General features: G+C 33.2%; 1 protein-coding gene across 1 annotated transcript; it reads right to left on the minus strand.

Annotated features, from left to right (window-relative positions):
• Window positions 1-6,398: 6,398 nt before the first annotated feature.
• Window positions 6,399-9,595, minus strand: LOC119667893 (vanin-like protein 3). The gene is made up of 3 exons (XM_038077234.1): window positions 9,545-9,595; window positions 6,842-7,550; window positions 6,399-6,734 (listed from the first exon to the last, which is right to left on the minus strand). Exons 1-3 carry the CDS (start codon window positions 9,573-9,575, stop codon window positions 6,554-6,556), a joined length of 921 nt encoding a protein of 306 aa, XP_037933162.1. The 5' UTR covers window positions 9,576-9,595; the 3' UTR covers window positions 6,399-6,553.
• Between the last annotated feature and the right edge of the window lie 2,180 nt (window positions 9,596-11,775).

Consider the following 11,775-nt stretch of genomic DNA (forward strand, 5'->3'; position numbering starts at 1 on the left):
TAATAATATAAACACAGCAAGTAAAATTGTTAATAAAAACTTTCATAGTAATAGTAACAAAACTCCAGAAAAATATGCGAACAAAAAAGTCAAGTACGGCTTTGGATCAGTTGGTTAAGATGCGCTGATTCTGAGCTTCATATTTGGCAGGACCCGAGTTCGATTCCTGGCACCTGCAGTCTCAAAAATAATTATTTACGAATAATTAAATACAAGAATTATTTCCAAGACCACTGATAATGGGTATTTGGCAATACTCGAAACAGCTGTATGGTCAGCCAAAAATTTAATTAATTAAAATAATATAAAAAATAAAATTTTTGTTGTTGTATTTCACTACTGTTCGAAAAAACCTCTTTAATAATAAAAATATATATTATAAATTTTGAAGTATTACACAACTACATAAACTACATTGTGACCGAAAAGCTTTCGGAAATTCTCATTTAAAATTCGCGCGCTGTATATTTTTCGATATTTTAAGTTTATGTAGTTTGGCAGCACTGTCCTTAATTACTATGCCAAAAATGAGCGCTATCTGTCGGACAGTTCGTTTACGGCAGCTGTTGAAACCAGTTCACCTCAGTAGTGCGTTGCGAAAAAAACAATGGAAAAAAATATTGAACAAAGAGTTTGCATCAAATTTTGTTTTTCGAACGAAATTTCGTGTGCAGAATCGTTGCGAATGCTACAAAAGGCTTATGGGGAATCAGTTTTATCGAAAACTCAAGTTTATGAGTGGTACAAAGCCTTTCAGGACTGTCGTACGACCGTCGAAGACATGCCGCGTTCTGGACGACCTTCGACCTCTACCACCGACGAAAACATTGAAAAGGCAAAGGAAATCGTGTTCAAAAATCCTCATGTGAGTGTTAGAGAGATAGCACGAGAGCTAGGCATCGGTCGTGAGATGGCTCGTTTGATTTTGGTGGACAATTTGTGTATGCGACGTGTCAACGCCCGGCTTGTTCCGATTCACCTCAATTTGTTCAACATTATCAACGATTTTAAGGCCAAACATTCAATAAATACCATCGAACAGCCACCGTATTCACCTGATCTTGCACCGTGTGACTTTTTCCTGTTTCCCAACCTCAAATTACCACTCAGAGGAACGCGTTTTGAATCCATAGAAGACGTAAAACAGAATTCGCAGAGGGAACTCAAAGCCATACCGGAAAGCGCCTATAAAAATGTTTTGATGATTGGAAGAAACGTTGGCATTTGTGTATCGCTTCTAATGGAGCATATTTTGAAGGAGATAAAATAAATATTGATGAAGATTAAGAATTTTGCGTTTTATTTATTTATTTCCGGAAACTTTTCGGTCACAATGTATAATAAGTTACAGAAACCGGTATTATATCATAGTACCACTGTAAAGTAACAAACGAATTTACGATTTTGAGTATGGAGTAACGGAAACCGAGTAACCTATAATACTACCACTGCAAAGTGATAAAGAGTGTTCACGATTTTAAATAATGAGTTACAGAAACCGAGTAATATATAAGTATCAATGCAAAGTGACGAAGGGCATTTACGATTTTGAGTATCGAGTAACGGAAACCGAGTAACAGAAACCGAGTAACCTATAATACTACCACTGCAAAGTGATGAAGAATATTCACGATTTTAAATAATGAGTTACAGAAACCGAGTATTATATAAAAGTAACAATGCAAAGTGGCGAAGGGCATTTACGATTTTGAGTACCGAGTAACAGTAACCGAGTAAATATATAATAGTACTGCGAAGTGACCTACCCAAGGTGTTCTCGATTTTGAGTATGAGTTACAGAGACCGAGTAATAAATAATAGTATCAGTGCAAAGTAACAACAAATAAACTCAATTTGACAATGAAGCTTTAATAGATCGATTGTGAAGTTAGAACTTCACAGCGTTACTGTTGATTGAAGTTAGCAATATAAAGTATTTGATCATTCTTAATCATTTAAATATGCTCAGAACTGTTTTTTAAAGTGAGTTCGTTACTCGATCATTATTAGTTATCGTATATATATTAAAATTCAATATTCTCAAATTTTTTCCTTTCTTAATTCGTCCATGCACTTGCATTAAAGATAAAACAATGATTATTTTGACTCTATATGTTAGTTTCAAAATTAATTAAATATATATTTGGTTCATATTAAAAGATAGTATAATAAATAGCTAGGTGATAAATCATGCACTCGTTGCAAAATTGACTAGCCTGAAAAAATAAAAGTTCTGGAATTTTCGCAACGAAGAGTAAATATTAAAAAAAAAATATATGGAAGAAAGTGAAGTTGGATTGGATACACACTACTAAGACCCTACAATAATATATCTAGAACCTCATTGAATTGAAATCTACACGGTTTAATGTCTATTCATAAATTTATACGGAAATTCTCCTAAACAATGATGAACTCTCACACATGAGTTGATGTAAAGTTTTCTTCTCAATGGCAGAACTACAACCCCGATAAAAGTAATTATAGAGTAGATTCAGTCTCACAGCATGTCTTCTCAATACACACTGATCTGTTAGCATCAATACCTCAGTGCTAGACAAGCCTCGCTTTTGTTAAAACAGTTAACTGGTACAATTATTGTCTCATTTGAACCAAGTTAACCTTGAGATCTGACAGGAATTTTCATGTGTCATAGTATTTCAGTCATGCTTTTTGTAAAATTCCTAGCTCATCTGTTACAGGTAGGATATCAATATCCGAGTAATGAATATCAGGAGGCAGAATGTATACGCTGGTAAGTTCACATGCTCCAAATATCTCGAGATGTTCCCTTGTCCTCATGTCCGCATATATATTGGATATTGGCATGCCTAGCTAGTTTATTAGGAGAAGTTCGGCAATCTAGAACTGTTAGGGAACTAGCTAAAGCGTAATTGAAATTACTAGAAAATTGATGGCACCTTTACAGTCAAAAAAGTTTACGATATATACATCGAGCATCATGTTGCCTATGTTTGCTACATAGCGAATAACCATTACATCTGATTGAAAGACCATTGCTATGGCTAAGTAATCGAAGCGAAATGACCCCAATATGCAATTTATAGGAAAATATATCACTGCCGTATATTTATTTTAGAACTGTCAGTGTAAATGCCTACTATGTTAACAAAAATGCTTTATAAGACTGCAGTTATAAGAAAACCGAACTTAATCAGAGCAAATGTAGGTAATAAAGAGAGGGATACCCAAAATTTAATAGAGTATGATGACGTGTTCTACCTATTACAATTCTTGAACAGCGGGATAGAGCATAGCAGTACTCTTTTCGGTCATATACAATAGAAAAAGAAATTATCTTGTCCAACACATAAATATGTAGAATTTTTTTGTGAATTCGGATAGATGAAGTTGTCATATGAATGCTAACGACTTATTATTACTAATAGTGCTCTTATAAAATAAGTATTGGAACTGAATTTAAGAAGATATTTGAAAAAAAAGTTGAAAAATGTTTGATCAGTATAAACTATAATAATTTGTGCAATAAGTATCTATATGAAGTATTTTATAATTCGCTAACTTTTTCCATACTTGTCTTAAGAAGTGCATATACTTTTTTTTAGGATTTACATATTAACGCCATGAAATAATTTATGCTGTAACAAGGTTTCACATTTAATGCCATTAATATTGCAACCCAATTAAAGGAATTACCCTTGCACGTATCACTAATTTTGCAATATAAATCGCTCACCTCTTTTCAAGGACCCAGGATACCTATATATGTGTGGATCCTTTCATTTTTCGCAGAGCAGCACAATGCAAACTTCAATGTTTACGTGGTAGTGTTTGTGTATTTACACTTAAGCACGTAACGACTTACAAGCATAATTTAATTACCGACATGGTGAAGACCTCAAAATCAATCTCATCAAAAAATTATTTTTGCCTTAACCTTTAATTTAAATTTTTGCATATTTCCACTTCGCTCAACATTAAACAACCCAACAATCGTGGTTTGCATTTTTTCCCACTGAGTTTTATTTTTTAATTAAATTTGTTTTTAACATTAAAATTTTAAAAAGTTTGCTTTGACTAAAACGAACTGAATGGAATGGATTGAAGAATCTACTCGGAGCAATGGAGATTAATAACAACTTAAATCGCTGTGTATGGGTTTTGTATCTATAAGTATATATATTATAGTTGTATATCTTAAAGGAAAAGTTTAAGTATTTTTATTTTAATATATTAAATTTTATATTCTATTAGTTAAATTATTTTAATAGGACATAGTAAATTAATTTGCCTGACCCTAATCCACAGACACACCCATCGACCCTTAACGATACCAGTTGAAGTTACAAATGAAGATTTATTAACATTTATTTTTATTTTAAACATCTTTGTGTTTCCTTCCAGTGACATATTGACTTCAGGTCCAAATATCTACACAGAATCAGTAATTTTCTTAACCAACATATAGCTGTTTGTCTTATAATTATTATATATGGTAGCTTATGATCCCAACTTCGGTCCTTCACGGTCCAATTGCTGAAATCAGTTTACTATGCATACTTGAAAGGTTATTTATCTTATGCTTCTGCGGACTTTATTAACTACTCCCTAAGTAATAGACTTTTTTCAAAAAATGTTATGTTGGTACACCCTTTCTTGATATATGGTACAAATTTGAGCGCCATCTGTCAATTAGTTTGTTTACAACAGCTGTTAATGTGAGACTACCTCAAGTGCATTTGGTGATTTTTACTATGGAAAATTCAGTTGAACAACGAGTTTGTTTGAAATTTTGTATTTTTAACGAAATTTCATATGTTGAAGCATTAAAAATGGTGCAGAAAGCTTACGGAAACTCTTCTATGTCTCGAACACAGGCATACGAGTGGTATAAATCATTCAAAGAGGGTCGTGAAGCGATCGAAGATTTGCTTCATTCTGGACGTCCATCAATATCAAATACTGAAGAAAACGTGGCAAAAAACAAAAAAATTGTGTTGGAAGATCACCGTATGACTGAAAGGGAGATTGCTCGAGACTTGAACATTTCAAATGGATCCATTCACAACATTCTACATGATATATTGGGCATGAGACGCATTGCAGCTCGACTTGTACCGAAAGACCTTAATTTTTTGCAAAAAGAATATCGAATGCATTTGCGTGAATCCATCCGTAATAAAAGACCTGATTTGTGGAAAGTCAACAATTGGATTCTTCACCAAGACACTGATCCATCGCACACGGCTCTTGTTGTACGCGAATTTTTGACCAAACACGGCACCACTGTCATCGCTCAGGCACCATATTCACCAGATCTGGCGCCGTGCGACTTTTTCCTGTACCCGAAACTCAAATTGCCCCTTTGTGGTAAGCGATTTGAATCGATTGAATCGGTAAAAGAGAATTCGCTGAAGGAACTAAAATCATACCTGCACGGGCCTACGAAAAGTGTATGGAAGATTGGGTTAAGTGTTGGCATATGTGTATCGCTACAGAAGGAGCATATTTTGAAGGAGAAAAAATAAATTTGGAATAAAATTTAAATTTGTGTGTTTTATTTACAAAATCCAAATACTTTTTGAACAGAAGGTAAGTGGGTTAAAAACTCATACTGTACCTTTTGATAGTTTTCACCTACTAAAAATAAAGTAATTAGTAGTTTCATTTACTCTCCTCTGTCCAGTTGGACTTTGACAAACACGAAAGAGATACTATTTACATTTTATTATACAAAAAGAAGAAATTTTACTTAGGCCTGTTATAAATAAAGTTTCAAGTGACCGACAAGTATGTCACCATACGATGATATGATGAATGATATGACAATTACTTTCAGTGGTTTTCCGTACTGTTATCAGAAAAGAAAACCCAAATTATTCTTTGGTAGAGTTTACGAGGATTAAGTCCTCCTTCCATTTCACCTACCTACCTTCTTTGCTAAGACGTAGCTAATATCACTGCTGTTTTTTTACAAGAGTACCAGGTGTAACCTATTTTATAGTACTTTTCATTGTTTGATATACTTATGAGTTTCGCAGTTTTGAGTAAAACTAAGCGATCCTACCTTCACCATCAGTTGTATCTTTATATCTTCGTCCATTTTATTATGTAGATTGTTTTGTTAGATAGATTCTTGAATGATTTATGTATATATGTGGTTTTGTTATTTAAATCCTAGTTGAAGTATGCTCTTGATGATTTGAACCTTTGCTTATATTATTGCTCCTATACTCCGCTAATGGATAGTTGAATATATTGGAACGACAATATTTTATAAAATAGATACTAGATAAACATGAGAACTTAAAATCTATGTATTTCTCGAGAAAAATTAAATTTTATTTAAGAGGTGTAAATACATTTGTTGACAATTTACGATACTTGCAACAATGAAACAAAAAGTTTTTATTTCAGTATAAACAAACTCATACTGTATGTAATTGCTACTGAATATATTTGTGTATCTTGTATCTCGAATTGCAGCTATAAAAATAACTGCTCGCACACAGCACAGAAATTAAAACATGAATATTTTAGCTGAGTCGGAGGCAAAACAATGCATTTCCATCTAAAAACGCCACACAAGTAGTACCAGTGCAAGAGTGCAGAGGAGTACAGTGGGCGTGGTGTTGCTGTAGCTGGCAGTACGTGTTGTCGCTGATCTGTCATAATAATTAGCATAAATTCCAAATGTCAACAAGCTGTCACAATATGGCCGAGTTAAGTTCATGTGTGCGGTGTAGTGTTCTCTGGGAAAAGCCAAAAAAGAAAACAAAAATGTTAAATGGAAAATGGAAAATTTTATTTAAAATTTTCCATAACATTTGAAGCAACAAAACATTACACATTCACTTACCGCTGATCTATGACATGCCAACCCAGTGTTTCTGCGCTTAACGAGAGCAAACTGCCATCGAGTGTATTTGGCATGATAAGAAGTTTATCGGCCTTCATGAAATCCCCCACAATTTGAAGGGATTTGAAAGCGATATTGGGCTTTACTACTGCAGTGCTGTTGAAAATTTCCGCACAGCTGGCAACACTCTCATTTTTACAAGCATAAAGTGCGCAAATTTGTATGTCCGACCATTCATTTTTCTGATAGGTGCGCTGTCCTTTGAACGCACCTATACGATATTTATAGTAAACAGTTTCGGCAGGTGTGTCAATCGATTGGGTTGCGATATCAAAACGACAACAAAAGTCATTATTACATAAGGTTTGTGTTATATTTTGCTGGGTAGTAAAATCCAAAAGCAGAGATGTGAAATTTTCTATTTGTGGATCCTTTAATAGGGTTAATTCATCGCTCGCTACAATCGGCATAGAAGTTTCAGTTTTTTGTTTATACTCATAATCATTCGTTAAAGTTTTATTTGATATAATTGGCACCTGTGAGACATAAAGTTTTCTGATACCAACACCTCCAACTATTACTGATACTAGATCACCTTGAACTCCAGCATATATACCAGTCCCAGTTACACCAGCGACTGGTAAACTAGCCCCTGCAGCTAGTACGTTAACATCATTACCCCATGCCCAGGATTGTTGTAGTTGAACAGCTGTAGAAATTAGTAGAGAATACATATACTTTAAGGTTAAGATGGGTGTTCCTAATGGATTCTTTAAAAAAATGAATTACGGCAGATAGGAAAGCAGATAGTCTTAGAGAAGATTAATATAATACGATAACTAATTCATAGGTTTCTGATACTTATGCTCATATATGAAAGAAATTATAAGTTTATTCTTTATATTATATGTGTTCCCAAAAACAGAGTGTAAGCGTTGAATTAGTTGGTCCACACACACACCTGTAAACAGATATATAATTCGAGTAGGTTTGAGATAATTAAAAACATATTTTTATCTTATTGTGAGACTTTTAAGAATAAATTGAGAATATTTCAACCAGTGAGAGAGTTGAGATAAAGAAGCTTAGTACTTAAAAGTCTAGGTACAGTCGTAATACCTAAATTATGAATATGCATACATTTGAATATAGTTCTATAATTCATTTTGGGGGAGTGCATGGTTATTTAAGTGCACACCCCTGGTTGCGTGTCTGGAGTGATAATGCATTAATAAAAATTTTCATAATATAGTTTACAAATATAGTTTAAATAAGGTAAAAACTGAAAGATAAGATATCTGACACTCTGACGATTTGGTCTTCAAGTTTTCGACAAATTCTTGGTATTTTACGTAAGATATAACTAATTTTATTATTATTATCAATAAATTTGTTCTTACCTATTAAGTTGGGGTGGCTCAGTGAATATTCTTGACCAAAACAATTAGATATATGTTATATCTTATGGATCTATTCCAGGTTTGCTAGAAGGACAGCTTCTCTTCTTGTAGACCCGAAACTATGTAGTAGCTTGAGAGAATATAATTTATTCTAACTCATTTACAAGGAATGAGAAGAAAGAAAGAACAAACTAAGGTAATCTAGAATAAACACACAATTTAGCTTCGCATGATTTATATTGATTCTAGTATAATTGATTTCAACTTAAAACGATTTAAGTATTGTATGCAACTAAGTTAAAATAATTTAAAAATCATTACACAAATTCTAACCGTGCACTGTAGATTAAACTAATGCCTTACAAAGCTGGGACGTTACTTTAATGGAACATGTAAGTTTTGTAGCGAAGACAATGAGATCCCAAAACACGCACTGGGTGTTTGCTCTTCGCTTATGCATGGCAAAAGAAATACCTACATGGGTATTTCATACTAAATAAAGTAGTAATATGCATTACTACAATTTACAAAGCAAGTTCGACTTGAAGAAATTCGCTTAGTCCATGAGAGGATTAAAATAGGTCTCTAGATTGAAAGAAATTCCAATTCCCCCTACATAATAATAATAATAATATTGGTGACGTCTTAATATTGGTGACATTTAAAAAATATTTGGAATCACAATTGTATTTAAGTAATAAATCTCTTATAATTTAGATAGTAATGCAAACCTCCTAACATCCTAACTAATATATAATAATATATATATATTATTATATATATATAATATATATATATAATAATATATAAAACTTATAATATTGGTAATATTATGTTGGGAGACCAATAATAATAATATAATATAATAATATAATACCAATAATATCAATTCCATACTTTATAACTAAAATACAATAGTATTAGTACGATTATTCGTATTATTCGTACTAACAATATGGCTAAGTAGGAAAAAAATTGCCGCTTAGGAGCATTTGTAAGCTCTTAAGCAACATTTCCAAGCATTTACACAAAAGAAGCTATAAATATTTATTATAAAAAAATTCTATTATTAAAATATTTATCTACTAATTAATATAAATAAATTTTTGCTGGATTATTATTTTGTAAGTTTTGCAAGACAACTGCGAGCATTTTTTAAATTGCTTATTTTGAGTTAAAAAAAAATCTTAAACACTTAAACTACTCTTCGAACTGCTCCACAACCTATGCTTTTTCCGTATCCAATACAAATGCTATAATGAATTCAACTATCAAAGAGTGTAAGTGCAACTAACGAACTCACCTGTCAGAAATGGCAATTCCGAATAGAACATACTAGTAAATATAATGTCCTTAATACCATAACGAATGACTAGCTCCTCTGCTGGAGTGTAAAACAGAATGTCAAAACATATAAAATGCCCAAATCGTACACCAAAATCCGTTTCGAATATGCCATACTCCGGCTCAAGTGTTGTGTTTTTCTGCTCTACATAGATGTGTACTTTACGATAGCGTGAAATTACACATCCCTCCCGATCGAACACAACATTCGTATTATAGACATTCAAGCCATTGGCAGCACATGGACGTGTATCCTGTGCAACCGCAGTGCAATTCTCCTTTTCCGTTAAATTAATTACTAAATATTTTCGAGCCGTACGTGCAGCACAAGACAATTGCATTAGAAAATCCGCATAGACCATCCCCGTCACGTTCAGACATGGCACAACCTTCTCATGTGCTGCGGGCACATAAGTCGTTTGAAGTGCATTATTCAATGTGCCCTCAGGAAATACAATGATATCTGTATCGTTGGCTTCCGCTGATTTAATAATGCGTACGTATGCCTCCAAATGCTCATTGACGATATCAGCAGACGACATGCCGGCAATAGTCGGTAAAAACTCTACTACGCCGGCTGTGTAATAGGATTTACCGGCCCCATTGCAAAGCTGTGAACGAGAATATAGAGCTCCAATGTAAGTGGCTACGCATTTAATTTACAAGTAATTAAGTACTTACCGATAATTTCCTGCACACAATTAAAATGAGAATTATTTTGCAAATATCTTTCATTATTTATTTTTTAATTGCAATAAAATTGAATTTAAAAAAGTTGACACATTCACCACACCACAAAACACGAAGCGATCTTTTAAACTGCGGCTCCGCTACTGAATTTAATTGCTTGTTCACCTGAAACTCACTCACTCAACCTCAATTGTTTTTTTAATCTAATCGCACGTGTGGTAAACAAACGATTATGAGGAGATTTGAGTTCCAGATTGTTGAGTGGAAAACATGTAAACGAATCGTTGTTGCTTTAGTATTCACAATAAGAAAAAAAGGTTAAAGAATGACGATTTGAGCACAAAACTGGTTTTGTGCTATGAAGAGCTTTTTTGCGCAATAAATGAGCGCGTTCTTACTTTTGACTCAAAATTCTTTCAAAATTCTAATGTATACGAGCTTTGTAGATCATACGATTTCATATGAGCAACTTCTTATGGTTTACATATGAAAGCATAAAAAAATTGGTGGCAACCTCAGTGGCTGCCGCAAAGGTTGATGTAATTAAAAATTTATAAGCAGAAATGTCAAGACATAGCGTTGGATTTAGTGGTTTTCATCAGCAGGGGTAAGTGGGGCTTTCTATATTTTTTTTCTGGAATTTATTTTTATAGCAAAAAATAGTAATTGTATGTAAATTCTATATAAACATATATAGATATGTACATATATTAAAATAAATATAATATAAAACCTGGAAAAGAGAAGAAACAGAAGAAGTAGAAGTCGAAAGATAAGGAACCATAAATGGTTCGGCGATACCTTCGATACGAAGAAACTGGTGGGGGAACGTAAAGAGAGGGAGGCATGTAGGTCTGCCACGTTTAGGTGTCTCATTGAACGTATTTTAAAAGGACTACACTGGAAGAAGTGCTTGGGGTACCTTGATGTCTTGCACAATGATTTTGACGATCACTTGAGAAGGCTGAAGGGATGGTAGTTGCTGTAGGCTTGCGAACGCATGTCCAGAATATAGAAGTAGTTTCATCTGAGAATGATTGGTGTGTTGATATGGTGATACTTGTTCGGGGCGAATAAATTTAGGATGATGACAATGTTGTGAATACAGAATATGAAGTCTATGAATATTAAATCTAATAATGTTAGAAATAGGTTTTTAAGAATGTCAATTTAGTTTAGAATTATTTTGAGTTATTATTATTAGAGAAAATTATATGTTTGCATTTAACAAAACTAAGACCAGTAATAAACAATCATACAAAACTAACTCTAACTAACCCTAACTATTTCAATGAGTATCGAATTAGATGAAATGATAAGCTGAACGAGCTATACCGCGACATTAATATAGTTAAATGCATACAAATTTAGTGATTCTGTTGACTTCATTATGTCTTTCTAATGGAAGAAAATACTCTGATTAGAAAGATGTTTGATTCTGTTCCTACTGGTGTAAGAACCGTGGTAGAGAATATTCGCATCTTTGGTGTAATGGCGAAG

The sequence above is a fragment of the Teleopsis dalmanni genome, chromosome 1, assembly GCF_002237135.1.
Source record: "Teleopsis dalmanni isolate 2A chromosome 1, ASM223713v2, whole genome shotgun sequence".
In the NCBI taxonomy this organism is placed as follows: Eukaryota; Metazoa; Arthropoda; class Insecta; order Diptera; family Diopsidae; genus Teleopsis; species Teleopsis dalmanni.